Here is a 26,035-nt window from a genome sequence, read left to right as displayed (position 1 = left end):
GAATTTCCAAATAAAGAGAAAATCCTACAAGTTTCTAGAGGGAAATAAACTCATTCCTAAAGGAAGTGAGAATCAAACTGGCACTGGATTTCTCATCTGTAACACTAAATGCAAATAATGGAAAATGTCTATAAAGTACTGAGAGGGAAAGGTTTGGAACTGAAAGTTCTAAACCTACACAAGCTATCATTCAAATGCTAGGACAAAATAGGGCTACTACTACTGGAAGTGAAATTATTCCAATGGAATATACTCCCTATTCAGACTTTCTTTAAAAATTACTTGAAGATACACATTTTAAGTTCCATTTCTGGCAAAACTGTGAACCATTTATCCTGGAAAACCTACCACTATAGAACATCTAGAAATACCAGTTAAGCTGTAACAAACATCCTTTGTAATGCATACTTGAGTGTAAAAGAAAGTAAAGAGAAATTCCAAAGAATACAGATTGGAAAGCAGTGAGATGGGCTGGAGTTACTGAGAGCTGTATCTGCACTGAGACCTTTTGTGTATCTCAGGAAAACCCAGATTTAACAATCTTTAGACCCACATCAAGTATGTAGTTGGACCTGAGAACCTTGAATAAAGGTAAAACATTTGAAGAGCTACATCCTCAGTGAAGGAGTAGCAAAGAGAAAAAAAAAACAAAAACGTAACTATCTTGATCTGGGGTCTGAGTGATAAACAAGAGTGTCCCTAGAGAATTTTTAACCGCAAGCTTGCCCTCATACAGGGTTAGGCTTAAAATTTACAATCCCTTTATGATCTAGAGACTTGAAACCAATAATACTAACATAAAATAGTGGAGGTTGGTAGTAATCTGGATCTCCAAGCAGAAATAAACACAGATATTCTCTGTAGGGACTCACCTTTAATCTAGGCAAAGTATAAAATAGAAGAGTTTATAAACCAAATTACACTAAAATTAAGAACTTCTGTTCATGGGAAGACACTATAATAGGGGTGAAAAGACAAGCCATATACTGAGAGGTGGGAGAAGATATTTACAACACAACCAAAATAGAACTAGTATCTGGAATATATAGAGAACTACTCTGAATCAATAAGAGGACAAACAACTCATTAGAAAAAAATGATCAAAAGACTTAAATGGACACTTCTTCTCTTAACAAAAGAGGATCCACAAATACGTGAAAAAATGTTCAACTGCATTAGTAATCACAAAAATGCAAATTAAAGTTATATTGAGGTACCATTACATACCTGCTGGTTTGGCAAAAAATAGAAAATTTGACAATAATATGTGTTAGTGAGGATATGGAACAACCAAACTTTTCATCCTCTGCTAGTAGAGTGTAAATTGCTACATTTATTTTGGCAAACAGTTTGGTATATCTAGTAAAGGTAAAGAGTTACATATCCCATGATCTAGCAATGCTATTTCTAGGTGAGCAATGCTTACACATGTTCACAAAGAGACACAAACAAGAATGTTATTAATAGCATTGAGCATTTTTTACAGATTGAAGGTCTGTGTCAACCCTGTGTTGTGCAAGTCTATCAGTGCCATTTTTCCAAAAGCATTTGTTCACTTTGTGTCTCTGTCACATTTTGATAATTCTTATATTTCAAACTTTCAAATTATATTAATTATCTGAGGTATTATATATATTTATTATATAAATATATAATTATATATTACTCTATTTATTATCACAGATAATATGTTATCTGTGATTAGGGATCTTTTTTTTTTTTTTTTTTTTTTTTGTGGTACGCGGGCCTCTCACTGTTGTGGCCTCTCCCGTTGCGGAGCACAGGCTCCGGACACGCAGGCTCAGCGGCCATGGCTCACGGGCCTAGCTGCTCCGCGGCATGTGGGATCTTCCCGGACCGGGGCACGAACCTGTGTCCCCTGCATCGGCAGGCGGACTCTCAACCACTGCGCCACCAGGGAAGCCCTGTGATTAGGGATCTTTGATGTTACTATTGTAATTGTTCTGAGGCCCCACAGATCACACTCACATAAAACAGGGAACTTAATCGATAAAGGTTGTTTGAGTTCTGATTGCTACACAGATGGGTCATTCCTTTGTCCCTTCTCCCTTTCCCTGGGCCTCCCTATTCCCTGAGACATAACATTTGGCTGACTAATAACCCTACAATGACCTCTAAGCGTTCAAGTGAAAGGAAAAGTCACATGTCTCTCACCTCAAATCAAAAGCTAGAAATGATTAAGCTTGGTGAGGAAGGCATGTCAAAAGCCAAGATAGGCCAAAAGCTAGGCCTCTTGTGCCAGTTAGCCAAGTTGTGAATGCAAAGAAAATGTTCTTGAAGGAAATTAAAAGTGCTACTCCAATAAGCATGTGAATAGTAAGAAAGTGAAACAGCCTTATTGCTGATAATGGAGAAAGCTTTAGTGCTCTGGATAGAAGATCAAACCAGCCACAATGTTCCCTTAAGTCAAAGCCTAATCTAGAGCAAGGCCCTAATTCTCTTCCTATGAAGGCTTAGAGAGGTGAGGAAGCTGCAGAAGAAAAGTTTGAATCTAGCTGAAGCTGATTCATGAGGTTTAAGGAACCATCTCCATAACATAAAATTCAAGGTGAAGTAGCAAGTGCTGATGCAGAAGATGCAGCAAGTTATCCATAAGATCTAGCTAAGATCATTGGTGAAGGTGACTACACTAAACAACAGATTCTCAATGTAGATAAAACACATCTGTTGACAACATGGTTTACTGAGTATTTTAAGTCCACTGTTGAGACCTACTGCTCAGAAAGATTCCTTTCAAAATATCATTGACAATTCATCTGATCACTCAACTCTGACCGAGATGTACAATGAGATTCATGCTGTTTTCATGCCTGCTAACATGACATCCATTCTGCAGCCCGTGGATCAAGGAGTAATTTCGACTTTCAAGTCTTACCATATAAGAAATACATTTTGTAAGGCTATAGCTGCCTTAGATGGTGATTCCTCTGATGGATCTGGGCAAAGTAGATTGAAAGCCTTCTGGAAAGGATTCACCATTCTAGATGCCACTAAAAACATTCATGATTCGTGGGAAGAGGTCAAAATATTAACATACACAGGAGTTCGGAAGAAGTTGATTCCAACCTGCATGGATGACTTTGAGGGTTTCAAAACTTCAGTGGAGCAAGTACCTGCAGATGTGGTGGAAACAGCAAGAGAACTAGAATCGGAAGTGGAGCCTGAAGATGTGACTGAATTGCTGCAATCTCATGATTAAACTTTAATAGATGAAGAGTTGCTTGTTATGGATGAGGAAAAAAGTGGTTTCCTGAGATAAAACCTACTCCTGGTGAAGATGCTGTAAAGAGTGTTGATATGACAACAAAGGGTTTAGAATATTACATAAAATTAGTTGACAAAGTAGTAGCAAGGTTTGAGAGGATTGATTCTAATTTTTTAATTTTATTTATTTATTTATTTTTCCGGTACGCGGGCCTCTCACTGTTGTGGCCTCTCCCGTTGCGGAGCACACAGTCCGGACGCGCAGGCTCAGCGGCTACGGCTCACGGGCCCAGCCGCTCCCCAGCATGTGGGATCTTCCCGGACCGGGGCACGAACCCGTGTCCCCTGCATCGGCAGGCAGACTCTCAACCACTGTGCCACCAGGGAAGCCCTGATTCTAATTTTGAAAGAAGTTCTACTGTGGGTAAAATGTTATCAAACAGCATTGCATGCTAAAGAGAAATCATTAATGAAAGGGTCAATCGATGCAGAAAACTTCATTGTTGTCTTATTCTAAGAAACTGCCATAGCCACCCCAGCCTTCAGCAACCACCACCCTGATCAGCTGTCAACATCAAGGCAAGACTCTCCACTAGCAAAAAGATTATCACTCACTGAAGGCTCAGATGATGGTTAGCGTATTTTAGCCATATAGTATTTTTAATTAAGGTATGTACATTTTTTAGACATCATGTTATTGCACATGTAAAAGACTACAGTAATAACTTTTATATGCACTGGAAAACCAAAAATTTTGTGTTACTCACTTTACTGTGATATTCACTTTATTGTGGTGGTATGGAACCCAACCTGCAACATCTCCAAGGTATGTCTGTATATAACATTTTTTCACCAAAGAACATGAGCAGGAATGTTCTTAGCAACACTATTTATAATAGCTCGACACTGGTAATTACCTAAAAGTCTATCAACAGTAGAATGGAGAAATAAATTATGGTATATTTACACAATGGATACTATACAGCAATGAGGATGAATGGACCACAATTATATAGAACAATATGAATAAATCTCACAAATATAATGTTGACCAAAGAAGCCAACAACAAAAGAGTATATATTGCATGGCTGCATTTATATAAAATTCAAAAACAGGCAAAACTAATGTATAGTGTTGGAAGTCAGGATGGGGGTCAACCTTGATGAGGGATAGTGACTTGAAGCAGGCATATGGGGAGCTTCTGGGATGCTGAAAATGTTTCTTGATTGGGGTGATGATCACATAGATGTGTTCATTTTGTGAAAAGTTATTGAGCTGTACACTTATGATTCTGCATTTTTCTGTATAAATGTTATTTCTGTAATGTGTTTTTTAAAAAGGATGGGTGGAGGGCCTGGATGATATTATGGTTGGTGATATTATGCCACTGACTGAGGAATCTGACTGATCTTCCAATTCTTTGCATATGACTTCCAGAAAACAAAACAAAACAAAAAGGGAATAACTAGTAGAACAGAAGTTGGAAGTAAAACTTTCAGCTGATACATAGAGAAAGTGGGTGGAAGAAGCGATGTACAACAAAATACATTTCTTTGACTGAGTACTCTTTCTTCTTCTGCCTTGGTTCTCTATTAAAGTTTAATAATGTTGGGAGTAGTAATAAACTATGATGTTAGATAACAATGAATTTATTGATCACTTTCAAAGAAAAGATTATGGTGCTTTTACTCTGACTGCACCAATTCTCAGCTCCTTTAGGAACAGAGCCCACTATCCTGGAATGCTGAAATGGGCAATAAGAAAGAGAAACTCATTTTAGCTGTTCTTTTCCAAAGGTATCTTTCAACTCCTCCGTCAACACTGACCCAGACAACTACGTTGAAGTGAATGATTTCATCACCCAGATACCCTCTAAAGTGCAGATACAAGATATTACTATGGAGTTACACTGTCCACTGTGTAATGATTGGTTTCGTGATCCACTGATGCTAAGCTGTGGCCACAACTTCTGTCAGTCTTGTATCCAAAACTTTTGGAAGCAGCAAGCAAAAGAAACATTCTGTCCTGAGTGTAAGATGCTATGTCAATACAGCAACTGTACATTTAACCTTGTACTGGAGAAGCTGGTAGAGAAGATGAAGAAGCTACCCCTACTCAAGGGCCATCCACAGTGCCCAGAGCATGGAGAGAACCTGAAACTGTTCAGTAAGCCAGACAGGAAACTGATATGCTTTCAATGCAAAGATGTTCGATTGTCTGTGGGGCAGTCTAAAGAATTCCTGCAGATCTCTGATGCTGTCCGTTTCTTCACGGTGGGTGAGCCCTGGGTTTTGAGCAATCTTGAGCAATTCCTTAGGAAGGCTGGGAAAAATCTTTTGTTGGACTTCTTCTCTCTTCCAATACCACCCCTTTATTCAGATGATTACTAGAAAGCTCAGAGTGCCCAGAAAATACAACATATCTTGCAAAGTTCTTTTTCTATAGTTGCCAATTATAGGAAAGCAGTGAAGGAGCTCTCGTCTACTCCCTCAGTCAATCAAATATTTACCCAAACCCTGCCACGACAGCATTCTACTAGACACTGTACAGAATAAGGACATATAAGATACTGCTTTTGTTATAAAAGTCTTGAAATTTAGTCAAGTTTAAAATGAATAAAACAACCAAAGCAATATAAGATAGTCTACTGTTGTGAGCTAAATTTTTGTCACATTTGTAATTCACAAATGTTTAGAATTTCAGAGGAGATTAGAGAAAACTGAAATAGTCAGGGGAGGCATGGTGAAAGAAAGCTTGAACTGGAAAATTATTTGAATTTGGATGGGCAGAAGGTAGAAATGAGTGTTTTAAGTGAGAACAATGCAAGTAAAAGTATAGATAGTGAGAACAGTGTAACTAGAGTAGAAAATATATAGAGCTCTGTTATCTTCTTCAAACCCCTGAAGTTAGCTAATAAGAAGATAAAACTAAGTTTTTCTGCTGCTTGTAATTTTCTTCACAATTTTTGGAAGAGACAGGAATTACGATACAGGGTAAAGGAGACTTTTGTAACAAGAGCTTGCTTTTTTTTCCCCTGACACCCTGGGGCTTTGGGGGAGATGTCCCTTATGGCCCTTTATCTCTCAATTACCTTGTGTTAATTCAACATGGTATTCCCAGAAGGAGCTTACCATCCATCAGGGTCAACTGGAGGCAACCCTGAAGGAACTTCAGTCCCTGAGGAACATGCAGAAAGATGCTATTGCTGCTCACAAGGTGAGGAACAGGGTAGAGGGGTTATGAGATACAACCAGAATATACCCTCCTTGTAACTTCAGCTATGTGGGTGGAAAGGTACCTTTACATACCACGCACCTTTGAACCAAGGTCTCTCAGATTTCTGTCTTTTCTCATCTGATTTGATCTTTCCTAGCTTCCCTAAAACTAAATAAAACTATTGCTTATACTTTCAACTTCACAGGAGCTTAATGGTTAGAGACTTGGCAAATCAGTTCCTAGGTTGGGGGAATAAACTGGGAGTTCTGTTTCTTCATTAATTATTCTGTAGAGGGGTGTCTTCTCTGGCATTTGGCATCTGGAAGAAGAAATATGTACAATGAGGGAAAGAAGAAGGATAGATGGAAATGATGTCTCAAGAGAATCTTGTTCTTGTTTTAAGAGTTCCTAGTTCAGCTGTTACAGTCAACATTCATTCATTCAACAAATATTTATTGAGTGGGTCAGGTATTATACTAGATACTATATTCCTACCATGGTGGGAGACAGATGTTAAACAATCCCACCAATAACAATAAAACAACAACTGTGGTAACTACTATAAATGAAAATATAGGATATATTAGAGCATATAAATGGAGAACCTAATCTAGACTGGGTGTTCTTTGAAGAAGCCACTTATTAAAAATTGAGAATTGAAAGGATAAGTGTTATCCTTAGTCAAGTGAACTGGGTGAGGTGAATATGAAGGAAATTGCCTGGAAAATGTCCTGTGAAGAGGAAAGAGCGTATGGAAAAGTTCTGAGACAGGAAGTTAGCTGCTATGTTAAACAGAGAGAAGGCCAATTAAGCTGGATCATGGTAAGCAAGATGAGACTGAAAAGGCAGATGTGGGGCCAATCATGTAGGCCCTTGTAGATAATGTTAGGAATTTTGAACTTCATCCTGTGAATAATGAGAAGTCATGAAAGGGTTTAAATAGGACATGGCTTCATCTCATTTTGAAAGCATCATTCTGGTGGCTGTGTGGAGTATGGATTGGAGAAAGACAATGACAAGGATAATGGTTAGCAGAGGGCTGCGGCAGTGATCCCAGAGAATGATGATGGCTTGGACTAGAACAAGGCAGTAGAGATCAAAAGAAATAAATAGCTTCAGCATATGCTTTGGAAATAAAAATTACCTGCATGTGGGGATTGATTAGATGTGAGAGGCGAGTGATGGTATCAAATAGACAGTTGGGTATAGGAATCTGGAGCGCAGAAGTTGCTCTAGGATGAAAATAAGAAGTCAGCATATAGACTGTATTTAAAGTTGTGAAAGGAGAGGCTATTACCTAGAAAGAGAGTGTAGAATGAGAGGGGGAAAGAGCCCAGGGAAGAATACCAAGTAATCTAATATTTAGAGCTTGGTCAGAGGAGACAGAACCAACAAATAAGACTGAGAGATAGTGGTGAACTAGGTAAAAGGAAAAATGGAAAAGTCTGACCTAGAGGACAGTGAGAGTTAAGACTATTTTAAGAGTGCAATTATAATGACTGACCATAGAATGTAAGCTGGATAATAGGGGACATGAAGAGAGAGAAGTTGATGAATGGAAATGAAGGGGTCAATGAACAGGAAGTTTCAATGAGACCCAATAATTGTTGCAATAGGGGTACCTGAGTAACTGAGCATAAAAAGTAATTTTAGAGATGGTACAATTGCTGGGGATGATAAAATCCTCAATGTGACTAAAAGAACCAGTAGATAAAGGTAAAAATCACTAGAAATGATGATGAGGAACTGAGAAACCAGGATGTCAGATGGCATACTCATGAGGATGTTGAGGTCACCTAAGAAAAGAGATGCCAGTGTAGCAGTTATCAATTTCAGTGCTTCAGACATTGCCCATCTCTTGCTTCTTCTATATTGTCCTGGCAGCTGGAATGGCATCTCCCCTAGTTCTGATTTCTTAAAAAAGGACAGTTCTTCCAGCCTCATATGGACCCAGTCTAACAGCATCACTTGGTAGATATTGGTTTGTACTTCTGGATAAAAGGGAATTATCATTCATTTAAAAATGTTTGATTAACCCCACGGTCTTATTTAATATGGCATTGGTTACCACCTCAGTACTGCAATAGGAACCTAGGATGACTTTTGACTATTTCGTGCTGAACTATTAAATGAGCTGGGAAAGACAGAGTAAGTCTCCCAAAGGGCTCCTTTTAGTACAGTTGAATGTTGATACTCAGCCATTTGCATGCATTTTCCTGTTATAGTATTTCCCAAGTTGTGTGAGTGTTAGTGGTGTGGGCCCCCATCCCCAGGTGTTAATCTCAGTAATTACCATGGTGATGATCATGGAGTTTTCCAGGAAAACAAGCTACATCTGCAGCAACACATCTCCTTGGAGTTTCTAAAGCTGCATCAGTTCCTGCACAGCAAAGAAAAGGACGCTTTAAATGAGCTCCGAGTAGAGGGGAAAGCCTTGAATGAGGAGATGGAGCTGAATCTGAGCCACATTCAAGAACAGTGCCTCCTAGCCAGGGAGATGCTGGTGAGCATCCAGGCACGGATGGAACAGCAGAACTCCTTCGACTTTCTCAAAGTGAGACTCCATACCAACATGACTATGGGTACAACAGAGGGTGAAAGAGGGTTGGAAAGGATGTAGAAGCAGATTTTCCCCTCCAGGAGGGTAAAAAAACTGCTATAGTTCTTTTAAGGTTCCTTGGGAGAAAAGCAGGAGGCTGCTTTTACCCTATACTCAGTTGAAAGCTTTACTTTCACACTCCTAGACAAGAAGATAATAAAATGCCATTAAAACCAGCATGTTTTAATATTTCTCCATAAAGAAATTTGAAGCTTTATTTCTTTCTCAAAAGTAAGAATGTTGCCAAAAAGTTGTATCTTTTACTGGCTCTCAGCAATCATAAATTGACCTGTTTGAAAAGCTGTTGGTCAATTTTTGCTTCCTCACACTTCACCTCTAAAGTGGCATTGGTTACTACCTCAGTGCTCAGAAGCTTAATTAGTCAGAGTAAGGAAAAGTGGCCTTGGGGTTGGAATACCTTCTGTGTTTTTCTCCTGAGACTATGTGGCAGTGTAGGTAAAAACAGCTTAACCTTAATTTCTTTCTTGTTCCCTGTAAAAGGGAACTCTAGAAAATCAGAGCAAAGTAAGCCAGTTTATCCTGGGATAGATGAAGGATGAAGATCAGAAAAGGCATATGGAGGATGAGAGGAGTTGGTGGCAATGGGATGGGGACCATCTGCATAGGATCGCAGTTTTGACCATCAAATTCTGGTGGTGGCCAGTATGACCAAAGAAATTTCTGGAGCTGATGAACAGGCATCTAACCTTTCTATTTCTCCTTTCCTCTCCTAGGACATCACACCTCTCTTGGATAGGTAAGTGTTTCCCTGTGGTATTAATACCCTTCCTTCAGTCCCTGGAGGATGTCTAAGAATAAATGATTTATGTCCCCTGCAGCTTGGAGCAAGGAATGAGGGTGCTGGCACCCAGAGAGCTTATCTCCAGAAAGCTGAACCCAGGCCTGTTCAAAGGTCCCATCCAGTATATGATGTGGAGGGAAATGCAGTCCACTCTCTCTCCAGGTATCAGTGGGTAGTAGTTATTTGTTCCTGGGGCTCCCACTTTATGTTTCATCTGTGGGATGTCTTCTGTGGCCCTAAATAGTATGTTAGAGTCTGGACAGAGGGAGGGGTGAAGTTTAGCCAAAAGAAGGCTATTTGGTATGACTGAATTTCTTCTCTTACCGTCATCTAAGAATTTATGACTTTGTACTGGTAAACAGAGACTGATGTCCGAATTACTTCTCAGCCGACGATTTTGTTTGATTGTTCTATCAAATGTGACAACCAATATTTTAATGTTTTTCTAAAACAGTTATGTAAGTCCCTGAGGCATCTCTGCCCTGGAGGAGGAGGTTACTGTACATACTCATTGTGTGTATGAATACAGTCCCTCTTGTGCTTGATGTTTATAACATGGAGTTATCTCATCTTAGGAGAATGTTTAGAGATCTATAAAAATCATTACAGAAATAAAGCTCTAAATAAAGTTTTTTATAGACTTCATATAGACTCATTATTATTTGTAGTTACTGATTTAATGAAAATCACAAATCTATCCCTGTTAGTTTTTCCAGGTGACTGACACTGAAAAAAAACAGTACTGAGGTATAATTAACACAGAATAAAATTCACCAATTGTAAAGTACAATTTGATGAGTTTGACAAATATATACACTTATGTAAACATCTCCAAAATCAAGATATAGAAAATTTCTGTCATCCCAGAAAGTTCCCGCATACCCCTTTGCAGTCAACCCTTTTCTTCTAGCCTCAGCCACTGACACTCACTGATTTACTTTATTTCACTTTAGTTTTCTTTTCTAAAATCTCATATAAGTGGAACCATACATTATGTAGTCTTTTCTGTCTGGCTTTTTTCACTTAGCAAAATGCTTTTTGAGATTCACCTATGTTGTTGCATGTATCAATCACTGTATTTTATGGATACATCACAATTTGCTTATTCATTCACCAACTGATGGACATTTGGGTAGTTTCTAGTTTATGGCTAGTATGAATAAACTTGCCTGAACATTTGTTTACAAATCTTTGTGTTTTAATTTCTTTAGGGTAAATATCTAGTGATGGGATTGCTAGGTTGTATGTTAGGTATATGCTTAACTATAAGAAACTATCACATTTTTTTTCTTAAGTGGTGGTACCATCTTAATTCCCACCTCCAGTGGATGAGAGTCGCGGTTTCTCCAAATCCTTGCTAAAACTTGATAATGTCGATCTTTTTGATTTTTTTAACTCCATCAAAAAAGATATTTTATTAAAGTTCCCAAAACAAATTTGAGAAGTTATGCTGCATTTAAATAGAAAAAGGCCAAGTTAAAATATGGAAATAAAGTTTTCATTTGGTGGAAGCTGAAACTAATATATACATTCTAATCAAAGATCTATCCCATGTGACATTTTTCATTTTTAAGAGTCTACCAGGCCAAACCCTTTCACTGCCTTTACTGCTTTTGCTTTGCTTTCCCCCTTTTCTTTCTTTCGCTTTGCCTTCAGCTTTTCTTTTTCCCCCCCTTCGGCTTCTGGTTCATCCATATGGAGTACTGTTCACGCTGATCTAGAAGACTCTTTTTGTTTCTCTTAATATCAATCTCCATTTTTATGTCACTTTGTTCATCTTTCACTACATATTGGGTTTTCTCTTGACAATGTTTGGATACCACCACAGTTTTATTTTACCTTATTTTTTTGAAAGATATATCCCCTCATATAGAATTCTGGGTTAATGGACTTCTTTTCACTAATATAAAAAGTCACTCCATTGTTTTCTCACTTGTATAGTTTCTGATGAGATGTCTATTATCATTTTTATATTCATTTCTCTGTATGTACTATCTCTTTTCTCCTTGTAAGAGTTACTTTTTTTGTCACTTGTTTCCACCAGTTTGATTATGCTGGGTCTTGGTGTGTTTTCTTTTTATTTATTTAGTGTGTGGTTCATTGAGTTTCTTGGATCAATGGGTTTATTGTTTTCACCAAGTCTGGGAAAATGTCAGCTATTATTTCTTCAAGAGTTTTTTTTACCTATCCACCTTTTCTTCTCTCCTTCTGGAACTCTAATTTTACATATGTTAGACCACCTAAAATTGTCTCACTTGTCATTGATGTTGAGCATTTTTTAGCCTTTTTTCTTTCTGTGCTTCATTTTGAATAGCTTCTCTTGCTATTCAAGTTCTCTCATCTTTTTTTTTTTTTTTTTTTTTTTGGCAGTACACGGGCCTCTCACTGCTGTGGCCTTTCCCGCCGCAAAGCACAGGCTCCGGACTCGCAGGCTCAGCGGCCATGGCTCACGGGCCCAGCCGTTCCGCAGCATGTGGGATCTTCCTGGACGGGGGCACGAACCCGTGTCCCCTGCATCGGCAGGTGGACTCTCAACCACTGTGCCACCAGGGAAGCCCAGTTCTCTCATCTTTTCACCTGCACTGTCTAATCTTCTGTTAATCCTGTTCATGATGTTTTTCATTTCAGATACCTTTCATTTCTTCAAAAAGTTGGGTCTTTTTATATCTTCAGTTTCTCTCCATACCCTGTTATTGTTTTGTCTACGTTCTCATGCAAATGGAAGATATATATAATAGCTGTTTTAATGTCTTTGCTAATTCCACCACTATTGTAATTTCTAACATGTTGTTATTGCGTGAGCTTCTTGAGACTGTAGGTCATATTTTCCTGCTGCTTTGCATGGCTGGTATTTTTAAAAATTTTTAATTGACTTAATTTTTTTAGAATACTTTTAGATTTACAGAAAAATTGAAAAGATAGTACAGAGAGTTCTTGTATACCTCATTCCTAGTTTATATTATTATTATCTTATATTTAGTGTGATACATGATTTATAATTAATGAATCAATACTAATACATTACTATTAACTAAAGTCAATAGTTTCTTCAGATTTCCTTATTTTTTTACCTAATGTCATTTTTCTATTCCAGGATCCCATCTAAGGTTCCACATTACATTTAGTTGTCATGTTTCTTTAAGCTCTTCTTGGCTGTGACAGTTTCTCAGACTTTCCATGTTTTTGATGACTTTGACAGTTTTGAGGAATACTGGTCATGTATTTTGTAGGATGCCACATTACTGCAATCTGTCTGATGATTTTCTCATGATAAGACCAGGGTTATGAGTTATTGAGAGGAAGACCACAGAGTTAAAGTGCCATTTTCATCACATCATATCAAGCATACATACTGTCAACAAATTTACGACTGTTGATGTTGGCTTTAATCACCTAGCTGAGGTAGTGTTTGTCAAGTTTCTCCACTGTAAAGTTTTTCCCTCCTCCCTTTTCCATACTGTATACTTTGGAAGCAAGTTACTATGTGTAGCCCACACTTAAGGAGTAGGTAGTTATGCTCCCTCCTCCTTGAGGGTGGAGTATCTACATAAATTACTTGGAATTCTGCATGGGAGATTTGTCTCTTCTGGCTGTCAAACATGATCAGTTTTACACTGCTATTTGCTGAATTTTGTTGTAATCCTTTAAGCTCTATGGATTTAACTTTGGCATTTAGTTAAGTTATTTGAAATAACTTTGTTCCTTTTGACACTTTAAGCTTTGATGAGCCTTTAAGCTTTGTTAGAGTGGTTCAAGAGCAGCCTTTAATCTAGGGTTAATTTTGCCAATTTTCTAAGGTATTAACCTTCTGAGTACTCTGTCTGATGTTCTACATACTATAACATTTTTCCATTCTGGCTGACAGGATTGAAAACTATTCCCAGTCTTGTGTGAGCTCTAGAAATTATTAGGCCTACTGCTTTCTGGAGATTTTCTCCCTGGACTTAATGAGTTTCACTGCACGCATGTGGCAATATTCAGCCACAGCCTTGAGGGAATCCCTTTGTAGATGTTTGAAACTCTATGTACAGCTCCCTCCTCTGTGTTACTCTACCCTGCAAATTCTAGCTGTCTCAGGATCACAGTGTTTTTCTTCTTGTATTCATTGCCTGTAAAATCTAATTTCACTTTTAGCAATCATTTAAAGCACAAACTGATTTTTTTCTTTTTGGTATAATTTTACATTTAAGAAAATCAAATGGGATTTATTTAATAGACGGCTATTTTAATAATAATGTACCATGGTCAAACGCTGGTAAAATATACTTTATACTTCTTATTTCTAGGCCTTTGCTTATTCTGCAGATTCATATTTTCTTCTTTCCTGCCTTATAAATGAGGCTGTTGCTTTAGGATAGGGGCTGATACTTCTGTAAAGGGTCAGACAGTAAATACTTTAGGCTTTGTGGGCTGTTTGGTCTTTGTTGAAAGTACTTAACTATGCCACTGCAGTGAAAAAGCAACCATGACAATATGGCTTTTCATGTATTCCAGGGTAGGGAATTGTTTAACTTAAAATATTTTAATATATTTCCTTTAGTTTTGTGTGTATTAGTAAAATATCACCAAAGTTCACTCATTCATTCAACACACTCTTCTAGAGGGCCTACTACATGCTAAGCATTAAGTTGGGCTCCAAGGATATGGAAATAAAAGACATAGTTTCTGCTCCTCAGGAAAGGCTAGAAGACCAAGTTAGAGCCTGTAGCAACCCTCTAGGTGAAACATTATTAAGATGTAAGCCAGAGGCATGGGAATGGGAATGGAAAAATAAAGAACAGATTCTGGAGACAGAATTCCTGGAGCTGAAATATACAGGACAGTAACTGGTGGTAAGGGATAGAGAAAGGTGATGTCAAGGATGGAAATACAGGAGATGCAGATTTTGGAGGGTGCTGATAAGTTCAGTTTGGGCCATGTTGTGTTAACCTACAGGACAACTAAGTGAATATATTCAAGTGGGTAATTATTCTAACTGGAGCTTAGGAGAGAAGCCAGGGCTGGAATAATCAATATAGAGTGTGGGTAGCTGAAGCTATTCATGTAAGTGAGATTTCCTAAGGAAACTGAGAACATGCAGTCAAAGAGAAAGCATGTTATAGAGAATAACAACAGATGAAGGTCAATGAAGCCTCAGAAGAGACTGAGGAATTCTGGCAACAGAAATAAAAGAAAAAACAGGAAATGAAGTCCACATGGAATCTAAAACAAAGACTGTCAAAGAGAAGGGAATGGTCATTCACGCCAAATGCGAAGATCAATTTAGAAAATGACTGGAAAAGAGATATTTTAAACAACAACTGGTGACTTTGGCAAGGCCAATTTCAAAAGAGTGGAATGAGTAGAAGTTATTGTGTAGGGTTCAGGAGTAATTTGGAATGAGGCAGTAATGAAGTGAATAGATCACTCATTTGAGAAGTTTCACTAAGAAGGAAGATGTATGAATGGAAAACATGCTGAAGGGAAGTAGCCTGCAGAAAGGCAGAAATCAACAGTATAAGAAAGGGAATAATTGGTGGAAGTAGGGAAGAGTGAGAGCTACAGCAAAGAGAGGTATTGACTTTCCACAGTTTCCTCTGAAACTGGAGAGATAAAGATGGTAGAAGTGAACAATTCTGTGGGGTGGGGTTTGCAGTATGAGTGGGAAGAATTGAGGGATTCCTATAAGATGTACTGTAGCTTCTCTGTGAAACAGGAGATGAAGTGTTCTGCCTGGGAGTGAGGAGGGAAGTGGTGGAATAAGGGTTTGAGGTGGGAGTTGAAGGTTTGAAATTGCTGTTGTGAGGAATTGGAGAGGATTTGATTTGGGAAATATAAGAGTTCTGGGCAGTGCTGATGGCCAAGCATAGAGTGGAAATAATGAATTTGTAGTGGTACCTGTATGCACAATTTTGTGATTTTCCTCCTGCAATGGTCAGGAATTGGAGTGTTAATTTGAATAGCTGAATAAATCCAAGGTTGGAGAGTTGCATGGCAGATGCTGCAGAAATAGCATAAGAGGATAAGTGTTGAGGCTATTGGCAACAAAGCTATCACTGCTAACTGTTTAGGGAAGGATTTTAAGCCAGGAAGCAAAGAGATAATAAAGAGAGATAGGGGACTAGAGATGTTAATGAAGTCAAGTAATGGTTGTAGGGAGAGATGAGAGTGAGAAAGCTCAAAAAATAAAGAGTATGGGGCTTCCCTGGTGGTGCAGTGGTTGGGAGTCCACCTGCCGATGAGGGGACGCGGGTTCATGCCCCGGTCTGGGAGGATCCCACATGCCATGGAGCGGCTGGGCTCGTGGGCCATGGCCACTGGGCCTGCGTGTCCGGTCCGCGGCGGGAGAGGCCACAGCAGTGAGAGGCCCGCGTACAGCAAAAAAAAAAAAAAAAAGAGTATGGCATACCTGAATTGAAGATTTTAGAGAATGAATAGTTCCTGATGACTACAAGATCCAGAATATAGTCATTGATATGGACAGCTTAGATGTAATGGAGTCAAAAGTCACCAGCAGTAAAGTCAAGGACATTCAAGAATAGAAGAGTAGCTATATCTAAAAGATAGTAAAATCACTTGAGATGATGGGCTGGATTTGGGGTAGAGAAGTAAGGTTAACCCAAAGTGCAGGGGGTATAACCAGGAACTTTGTACATAATAGCATCAAATAGAGATAGAAGGAAATATGAAATGGAATGACAAGAGTCTCAAATGAAGAGTGAAGTTTTTACATGAGGATGAGGAGTAGAGTAGGGGTCTGGAAGTAGCAGTGGTGGCAACCTGATCTCTGGCATCTGAATTTAGAAAATGAATAGTCTCATGAACTTCTGGGAGCTGGTTTTTAGTTAGTTTGCTTTTTGGAAGAACCAGCCAGATTTATGTTAAATTAAGGAGGTGATGAGAGAATTCTGTAAACTGAGGATGCAAGAGAGATAATTAGGGAGGTAGTTCTAAAGGGCAGAGTGGAAAGGGTTGGGTGGGAACAGTGGAAGGATGGGTGAAGGCAGAGGAGGTAAAGAACAGAAGAGTGGGGATAAAAGTACAGTAGAGAATAAATCATCAGAGGAGTCTACATTCTGGGCGTTTATACCAAGGATAACAGGAGTATGAAGCATGGTGAAATTAATTAGTGTCAAGGTTTCAAATGGAACTCTAATTGAAGTTCGTTTATTTGTTTAACAAATAGTTACTTGAATACCTAGGAACAGTTCCAAATTTTGAAGATATATGAGGAAACAAAACAGATATGGTCCCTGCCCTTCTAGAGACTACACTCCAGTGGAAGAGACAATGAACAAGTAAATAATTTCACATAGTGATAACTACTGTGAAGAAAACAAAGTATGGTATACTCAGTAAATAATTATTCATGAGAGAAAATAAAGCAGGATAAGAGTACAAACAGTGATAGACAGATGAACATGCTATTTTAGATAGAATGGCCAGAGAAAACCTCTCTGAGCAAACAGTCCCCTCTCCCTATGTTTTACTGTGGACATTTCTAAACATACTGAAAAGTTTAAAGACTTTTACAATGAACACTCCTACACCTACCTAGATTCTATCATTAACATTTTATTGAACTTGCATGAATAAAGGCCTGAATGATGTGAAGGAGTGAACATATGGGGAAAGAGTGTTCAGGGACAAGGAAAGAAAGTGTAAAGTCTCTGAAGTAGGAATGAGCTTAGTATGTTCAAGGAACAGCCAAAAGGCAAAGGTGGTTGGATCAAACTAAATGGGGCGAGGGGGTGGTAAGTGGTGGGAAATGAGGTCAGAGAAGTGGGTAAATCATGTATGTCTTGTTTGCTCTGTGAGGACTCTGGATTTTACCTTGGGTGATGGGAAGCATAAGAGCATTTTGAGTAGAACTGGATGATCTCATTCGTGTTATGGGCAGAATAGGCTGCAGACAGGCAAGAGTGGAAACAGAACAGTTAAAAAGCTATTGCAGTAGTTTGAAGCCAGTGGTATTTGTGGAAGTTATCTGTCTATATATTCTGAGTAGGCTCAAAATATATTTTAAATGTGGAGCTGACAGAACTTACTGTTGGATTGAACATGGCATAAGAAGAAAAGCGGGGATGCAAAGCTGACTCCTAGGAATCCTCAAAGCCAAGGCCGGCTGAGCTAGCTGGAGGTGTCAGAGGTTTGGTGATGAGAGCAGACTGTGGTTCTTAAAAGGCTGGCAGGAATTCTTTATGATACCTCCAAAGAAATCCTAGTTCTCACACTGGAAAAAGTAACAACCCAAAGTGGATGAGGATCTGTGTGAGAGAGAAGATTCAGCCTATATGGGAAATTTTCAGGATTCTTCAAACCTCTTGTTAGAAAGAAAAAATCCTTGGGATGATGGAAAAGATTCAGGCTTTTCTGAGAAGAGAGAGACAGACTGGATTGATCTTCCTTCCAAGTATAAGTAAATCCATTAACAACAAATGTATGCATATTTGTATCTGTGTCCATGATGTGAACATACAATAGTTTTTGTGTTTCCTGTATCAAATTTTGTGCCAAGGTTCAATTATCTCACATCTAGAATTTGTGTCACCTTCTTGCTGATATGCTTCCAATCTCTCTTTATTTAGAAATTCTTTTTTATACTGCTGCCCATTGATTTGTCTAAACCAATACTTGTCAAATTACCTGTGATAAAGGACCAGTTTTTAAAACTGATATGTTTGTAGAATACGATATAAATTAATTACTTGAAAAAGTGGAATTAAAATAACAAAGATTACAAAGTGCAAGCCCAGTTTTTTAACAAAATCAACTGACAAAATTACTGTCAGAATTCTATGAAAGTTTCTAAGAGCTTACTCTCAATTCTGTACTATCCTGTCACAGACTGGCAATTACAGTTTGTGAACCACATTCTGATTATCAATGGCATCAACCATTCCAGACCTCAAAAGTTCCAGTGTCTATTAAACCAAATGTAAACTTATCACCATTGTCCTCTAAATTCTGTGCCAGTTAGCTCAGTCTCACCTGCTTCTAACGGGCAAGCCCTTATCTTCTCTCTCATGCAAGCTACTGTTTTTAACTCATTCCTATTTTGCCTTTTTTTACCCAAAGCATCCTGATACATCTCATAGATGTTACATCAAAACTAAAATGCTTATTGCCCTTAGAAAGCTTTCCTAGGACCCACTTACCTAATCTTTACCCTTTCAGCATTTGTATTTTCTTATATTTATTAGTACAGATTTATCTTATTTGCATTTTTTATTAAGTATAATAATTGCTTCAGAGTAATGTCTGATTTTTACCACAAATATAAAAATGTCTAGAATATAGCCACATGGATATCAAAACAATATAAAGTATATAAGTAATTACCTGCCTGTCTAAGAGTATATGGCATGGGGAGATAAAGCACTGGTGTCTATGTAAATACTATCTATGGGAACCTGCATTCATCCCTTTTCCCCCATGCCCTGCTTTCTTTTATTTTCTTACTAGGCCTATCTCCATTAACTCTGGACCCTAAAACTGCTCACCCAAATCTAGTGCTCTCCAAAAACCGAACCAGTGTGTGGCATGGTGACATTAAGCAGGTAATGCCTGATGATCCAGAGAGGTTTGACTCAAGTGTGGCTGTGCTGGGCTCAAAAGGCTTCACATCTGGAAGGTGGTACTGGGAAGTAGAAGTAGCAAAGAAGACAAAATGGACAGTTGGAGTCGTCAGAGAATCCATCCTTCGGAAGGGCAGCTGTCCTCTAACTCCTGAGCAAGGATTCTGGCTTTTAAGACTAAGGAACCAAACTGATCTAAAGGCTCTGGATTTGCCTTCCTGTAGTATGAAACTGACTAACAACCTCAACAAGGTGGGCATATACCTGGATTATGAGGGAGGGCAGGTATCCTTCTACAATGCTAAAACTATGACCCACATTTACACCTTCAGTAGCACCTTCACGGAGAAAGTTTATCCCTACTTCTGCCCTTGCCTTAATGATGGTGGAGAGAATAAAGAACCATTGCATATCTTACATCCACAGTAATCTGTCATACTATTGTATAAATTCAGAGCATTATTAAAGAGGTATTGAAATAGTTTACCAGTCTCACTGGTTTCTCTTCCCAATTTATGGGGAACTCTGGAATAATGAAAAGAGGATTCACAAATTGAATTCTGTTCTCACTGTTCTAAGTGGATTTCACTGGAGCTTTTCAAGCTGTCGTTCTAACTCTCTGGGGTCTACTGTGACACAGGAGCCATTCTCATGAGCATGATCATCATCCTATTATAACTGGAGCAAAATGCAACTTGAGTTTGTGATGTTCAGGAACCCTTTTCAAACGTTCTCAGAAATTCTATCATACTGTCCTTATTCTCCAACAATAATGACTCAATAGATTAATTTTTAGATGTGTGCTCTTCTTCCTATTTAATCATCTTTTAATATACATTTTGCAACACATTTATTTTCTGGAACTTGTTACTGTAATTTTAAAAAAAACTGTTCCAGAGGTTTAAAGAATAAAATGTTCTGGGCTAGTATATAATCTTGTCTTGAATTCTCTCAAGATACTTTTTAGTCCAGCGAATCTCTGACTCTTTCTCAGTCCCTTTTTCTTGCTTTACCTACCTATGGAGCACTTGTTTTTCTGTATTCAAATACATTTAAGTACTTCCATTTACTTTTGACTATATCCTTTTAGTCATTCCTGCCTATAATTTAAATACCCATATATTTCATCTTGTCCTCTCCAATATACTCATCCTCTAGCTTGTTCCTTCTTTCTAAGCCTAAACTTCTTAGGCTTATTGATCTCAGCAGTACCCTTGATGAACCACCTCTATTTCCTTTCCTCTGGAAGTCCCATCTAACTGGGCTTCATGCTCTATATCTGACAGGTTTTTTGGGAGAGATGGGGGGTAGGGGTGCAGTACTTAGGACCTGCAGTATGGCCCTCTAAAATTACAATTAGCACAGCTCTTTGGGCAGGATAAAAGCCCTCTATCCTATCTGTCATAGTGGGAAGGATACATACAACTACAGGTAATATTCGTGTAGTGTTGGTATATACAATATACATACATTTATAGCTGCTGATTTGGGCAAACAGCCATGACATGTTATGGCTACATTTAAGAAATTACCTTTTTTAAAAAAAAATGAATTCATTTTAACTGGAATGTAATAAGGACCTATTTTGTGCCTGGAGCCTTGCTAGATGTTTCGAAGGATATAAAAGAAGCATAAAAAGAAAAAAAAAAGGTTCATCTAGGGGGATATAAAAGAAATTCAGGCGCCTGGACCCCACCTAAGACCAATTAAATAAAAATCTCTAGCAGATGGGGCCTAGGCATTCGTAGTTTGTAAAAGCTTACTAATGTGTGGCTAGGGCAGGGAACCACCGAACTAAAGGAACATGATTTCTCTCCTTTTTTAATCTTTAAAAAAAATTCAAACGTAGAGGAAAAATTACATATTTATATGATAACTCCCATATACTCTCCACCTACATTACCAGTTATTAACATTTTGCTACATTTTCTTAGTCTCTCTCCCCCACATCCACCCCATATGATTTTGTGTGTGAGTATAATTATTACTGTTATTTTTGCTGAACTACTTTAGATTAAGTTGCAGGCATTATAATTCTTATTCCTAAATACATCGGCAAGTATCTTCTAAGAACCAAGGTATTCTCTTACATAATCACAGTACTAAATTATCAAATTCAGAAAATTTTACACCAACACAATACTACTTACTAGCTAATATACAGTCCTTATAAATAAGTAACTAATTCTAATGGTGGGATTTTAGGCACTGTAAAATTTCAAGTAATGTGACAAAGAATTTGGGAGAAAGAAGAGGGTCTAGTTAAGTCATAGACAGAATTCTAGATAATTGATATCTAAAGTCTGTCCTTGGGACAGACAAGTGCTACAGAGTTCAAAGAAAGGGGAGGTCAGTATTCACCAGAATAGAAGAAAATTCTAAGGAAAAGATTGATTAAGTTGGACATAATGAAAGATGAGTAGGAATGAATATAAATTCTAATCTAGATTTGGAAAATATACTTTTTAAAAATGAATGTTTTGTATTGATGGTTGCATAGCTATATAAATATACTAGAAATAAATGAACTGTAAACTTATAATGGGCAACTTTTTGAGATGTAAATTATACCACAATAAAGCTGTGTTTAAAAAAAGGGAAAGAAAAAATGAATGTTTTATTCAGATCACCAGGGGAATTAGAACAGGCCACAGGTGTATACATATTTTCCACTATCTGTAGGAGTCAATCTTAATACTTTTTCTGATATACTACCTCAGCTCTCCAGTAGTTGTCTTAACACAGATGACACAAAATTTCCCCCAGTTTTCCCAGATAATTGGTTATTTTTATAATTGGTTATTCTATACTGAATAATTTGAATAATCCCTCTACTTAGAACTCAGACTATAATTAAAGGCAGGAATTCAGGACTTCCCTGGTGGCGTGGTGGTTAAGAATCCACCTGCCAGTGCAGGGCACATGGGTTCGATCCCCGGTCCGGGAAGATCCCACATGACGCGGAGCAACTGAGCCTATGCGCCACAACTACTGAGCCTGCGCTGTAGAGCCCGTGAACCACAAGCCCCCACTTGCCGCAACTAGAGAAAGCCCACGCGCAGCAGCGAAGACCCAACGCAGCCATAAATAAATAAATAAATAAATAACATTTTAAAAAAAGGCAGGAATTCTTCTAACGAGTATGAATTATGAAACACCAATATGGGATTTCCCTGCTAGAAATAGACTCTGAATAGTATTCACTAAGAAGCATCACTGGGGCTATCTTATATACTGTTTTCTCTCAGGCCACAGGAGATGAGGCTGATAGTAACCAAAATATGAAGTAGAGTATAAAGAGGCCCCAGTCAGCGTGTTGGGATTCACTGAGGTGAGAACCTCAAAAGGAAAATGCCTAGTAAAACACATTCAGAAGCATGTATGCAATGTATATGTACAGTTTGGAGAATAATATGAAGAAACAAACACTCATTAATTCACCATCTAGCTTTGGAAATAGAACAGTATCAAAACCTTTGAAGGCCCCTGTGTATCTCTCCCAGCCCTGAGGTAATCACTATTCTACATTTTGTGTCTGGATTTTTCTTTTTTGCAAATAATTCATAGGTATGTTTTTCCAACAAACGTATTGTTTAGTTTTTTCTATTCTACATATGTATGTATTCCTAGAAAGTATAGTTTCATTATGTCTGTTCTTTGAACTTTAAATGAATGGAATCATGTTGTACACCTTCCTTAGCTTTTTAAAATTCAAACTTATGTTGTATTCCAGTGTATGAAAATTCAACCATTTAAACATCCAAACTACTGTTAATAGGTAAGTAGTTGTTTCTAGTTGTTTTATTTTTTTAATTGTTGCTGTTGCTATTGCCATTAGCAACAATGTTGCTATTAACATTATTGGATATGTGACCTGGTAAATGGGAGCAAGAATTCTCTAGGTTTACACCTGATAAGCACTGGTGCATAGGGTATGCACATCTTCAAGTAGGTAATGCTGAACAGTTGGTCAACTCTATTGTGCCAATTTACACTGCCAACAGCAGTGAGAGTTCCCATTAATCTATGTCTTTGCCAATTCGGTTTTTATCAGTAAGGTGGATACACATAATGGTATCTCCAGGTTTTAGTTTGCATTTCCCTAATTACCACTGTGGTTGAGCATCTTTTCATAATTTTATTAACCATTTAAGTTTCCTCTTCTGTGAAATGCCTATACAGATGTTTGCCCATTTTTGCATCAGACTGTCTCTTATTGATTCATAGTGTTACTTATATACTCTGGATACCAATCCTTTGTTGGTTATTTGCACTGCAAATATCTTCTCCTATGGCTTAATACTTGTGTCTCATTTACAAAAAAATCCTTCTCAGAGGTCAGAGAGATATTCTCCTATGTTTTATTCTACATGTTTTAAAGTTCTGTGTTTTATATTTCAATGCTTAATTGTTCAATCAACTAAAAGTAACAAGTATAAATTTGCATGCACCTAACAACATAATTTCAGTATAGATAAAGCAGTAATTAACAATAAATTAATAAATCTACAAACAACTTAGGAGATTTTTAACATGCCTCTCTCGGTAACTGATAGAAGAATCAGACAATATGATTAACAAACTTGACTCAATGAACATATGTTAGAACACTGTACCAAACACCTGAGAACATCCAACAGCTGCAGGGCATTCTTTGTAAACGCACACAGAACACTGACCATATACTTCAGTCAGAAGGAAAATTTCAACAAATTTAAAAGGATTATAATCACACAAGCTATATTCTTTGACCTTAATTCATTTAAACCAGACATCGATAACAAAATAACTAATCACATGTATTTGGAAATTTTTAAATACTTTAAATAACCCATGGATCAAAAAAACTCCTATTGGAAATCTGAAAATATTGTGAATTGAATGATAATGAAAAATGACATCTGAGGGCTTCCCTGGTGGCGCAGTGGTTGGGAGTCCGCCTGCCGATGCAGGGGACACGGGTTCGTGCCCCGGTCCGGGAAGATCCCACATGCCGCGGAGCGGCTGGGCCCCGTGAGCCATGGCCGCTGAGCCTGCGCGTCCGGAGCCTGTGCTCCGCAACGGGAGAGGCCACGACAGTGAGAAGCCCGCGTACCGCAAAAAAAAAAAAAAAAAAAAAAATGACATCTGAAAAACTGGCACACAGTTTAAAGGGAATCGATAAGTCTTATATACACATATTAGAAAAACAAAGGATGAAAATCAGTCATCTCTTTCAAGAAATTAGAAAAAGAACAGCAATTTAAAGCCAAAAAAAAAGTAGAAGGAAATTATAAGGGCAGAAATTAAGGATATACAAAAGAAATATATGGGAGTATCAAAAATGTCATAAGTTTGTTCTTTGAAAAGTCTAATAAAAATGAGAAACTTCAGGCTTCCCTGGTGGCGCAGTGGTTGAGAGTCTGCCTGGCGATGCAGGCGATACGGGTTCGTGCCCCGGTCCGGTAAGATCCCACATGCCGCGGAGCCGCTGGGCCCGTGATCCATGGCCACTGAGCCTGCGCGTCCGGAGCCTGTGCTCCGCAACGGGAGAGGCCACAGCAGTGAGAGGCCCGCGTACCGCAAAAAAAAAAAAAAAAAAAAAGACAAACTTTTGGTGATACTAAGAAATGAAAAGAAGGCACTAACATCAGTAACTAATATCAGAAATGGAAAAGGAACCATTGCCACAGAGCCTGCAGACATTACAAAATATTATAGAAGGTTTTATGGTCAACTTTATATCAATATTTTTGAAATTTTAGATTAAATGGACCCAACGCCAGAAAAATATAGCTTATCAAAACTGATGTAAGGCGGGGGGTGGGGAAACTATAAAGAAAACATAATTTGAACACTGGTGATATATGACTATATTGAAGAATTGTTATTTTTTATTATTATTATTATTTTTGCCTGCACCATGCGGCATGTGGGATGCACCATGTGGGATCTTAGTTCCCTGAACAGGGACAGAAGCCCTGTCCCCTGCAGTTGAAGTGCGGAGTGTTAACCACTGGACCGCCAGGGAAGTCCAATGATATTGTTTTTTAAGAAGCCTTCATCTTTTAGAGATTCCAGCTGAAACATTTATAGATGAAGTGATAAAATGAGTTTTGCTTCAAAATAATAACACAGCAGGGCTTCCCTGGTGGCGCAGTGGTTGAGAGTCCGCCTGCCGGTGCAGGGGACACGGCTTCGTGCCCCGGTCTCGGAAGGTCCCACATGCCACGGAGCGGCTGGGCCCGTGAGCCATGGCCGCTGAGCCTGCGCGTCCGGAGCCTGTGCTCCGCAACGGGAGAGGCCACAACAGTGAGAGGCCCGCGTACCGCAAAAAAAAAAAAATAATAATAATAATAATAATAACACAGCACAACAACTTTGTTAATACTTAGGGTTTAAATCTCACAAGCACGACTGACCTGCGTCCTCCACCGAGTCAGGGGAAGCTGAGGGGCCTCCCCACAATACCACGAGCTGGTCCACACAGGCTGGCAGCGACGGGAACCTTCTTCCTTGCGCCTCAGGCTTTCCCCGCCCATTACTCCATGACAACCAATCATGGAGCTGGCTTCGGACATCCGACCAATCAGTGATCTCGGCTCCTGGCCCCCCTCCCCCCACGTCCTCGCTTGTGAGGCGTGTGAGGCGGCGCC

The 26,035-nt window shown here is 38.6% G+C and overlaps 1 protein-coding gene across 1 annotated transcript in view; it reads left to right on the top strand.

Moving 5' to 3' along the window:
• The window catches only part of TRIM69 (tripartite motif containing 69), a 53,084-nt gene extending 33,220 nt beyond the window's left edge, over window positions 1-19,864 (top strand). Inside the window, exons 2-7 of the mRNA XM_081229025.1 lie at window positions 5,023-5,499; window positions 6,347-6,442; window positions 8,763-8,996; window positions 9,776-9,798; window positions 9,881-10,005; window positions 19,288-19,864. Of these exons, the coding sequence (XP_081085151.1) occupies window positions 5,125-5,499; window positions 6,347-6,442; window positions 8,763-8,996; window positions 9,776-9,798; window positions 9,881-10,005; window positions 19,288-19,829 (1,395 nt within the window). The 5' untranslated portion in view covers window positions 5,023-5,124 and the 3' untranslated portion in view covers window positions 19,830-19,864. The remainder of the gene's footprint in view (window positions 1-5,022; window positions 5,500-6,346; window positions 6,443-8,762; window positions 8,997-9,775; window positions 9,799-9,880; window positions 10,006-19,287) is intronic.
• The last annotated feature ends 6,171 nt before the right edge of the window (window positions 19,865-26,035 follow it).

This window comes from Mesoplodon bidens, assembly GCF_964165515.1.
Source record: "Mesoplodon bidens genome assembly, chromosome: 3".
In the NCBI taxonomy this organism is placed as follows: Eukaryota; Metazoa; Chordata; class Mammalia; order Artiodactyla; family Ziphiidae; genus Mesoplodon; species Mesoplodon bidens.
The sequence above is the reverse complement of the archived record's forward strand: the minus strand, read 5'-3'. Positions and strand labels throughout refer to the sequence as shown.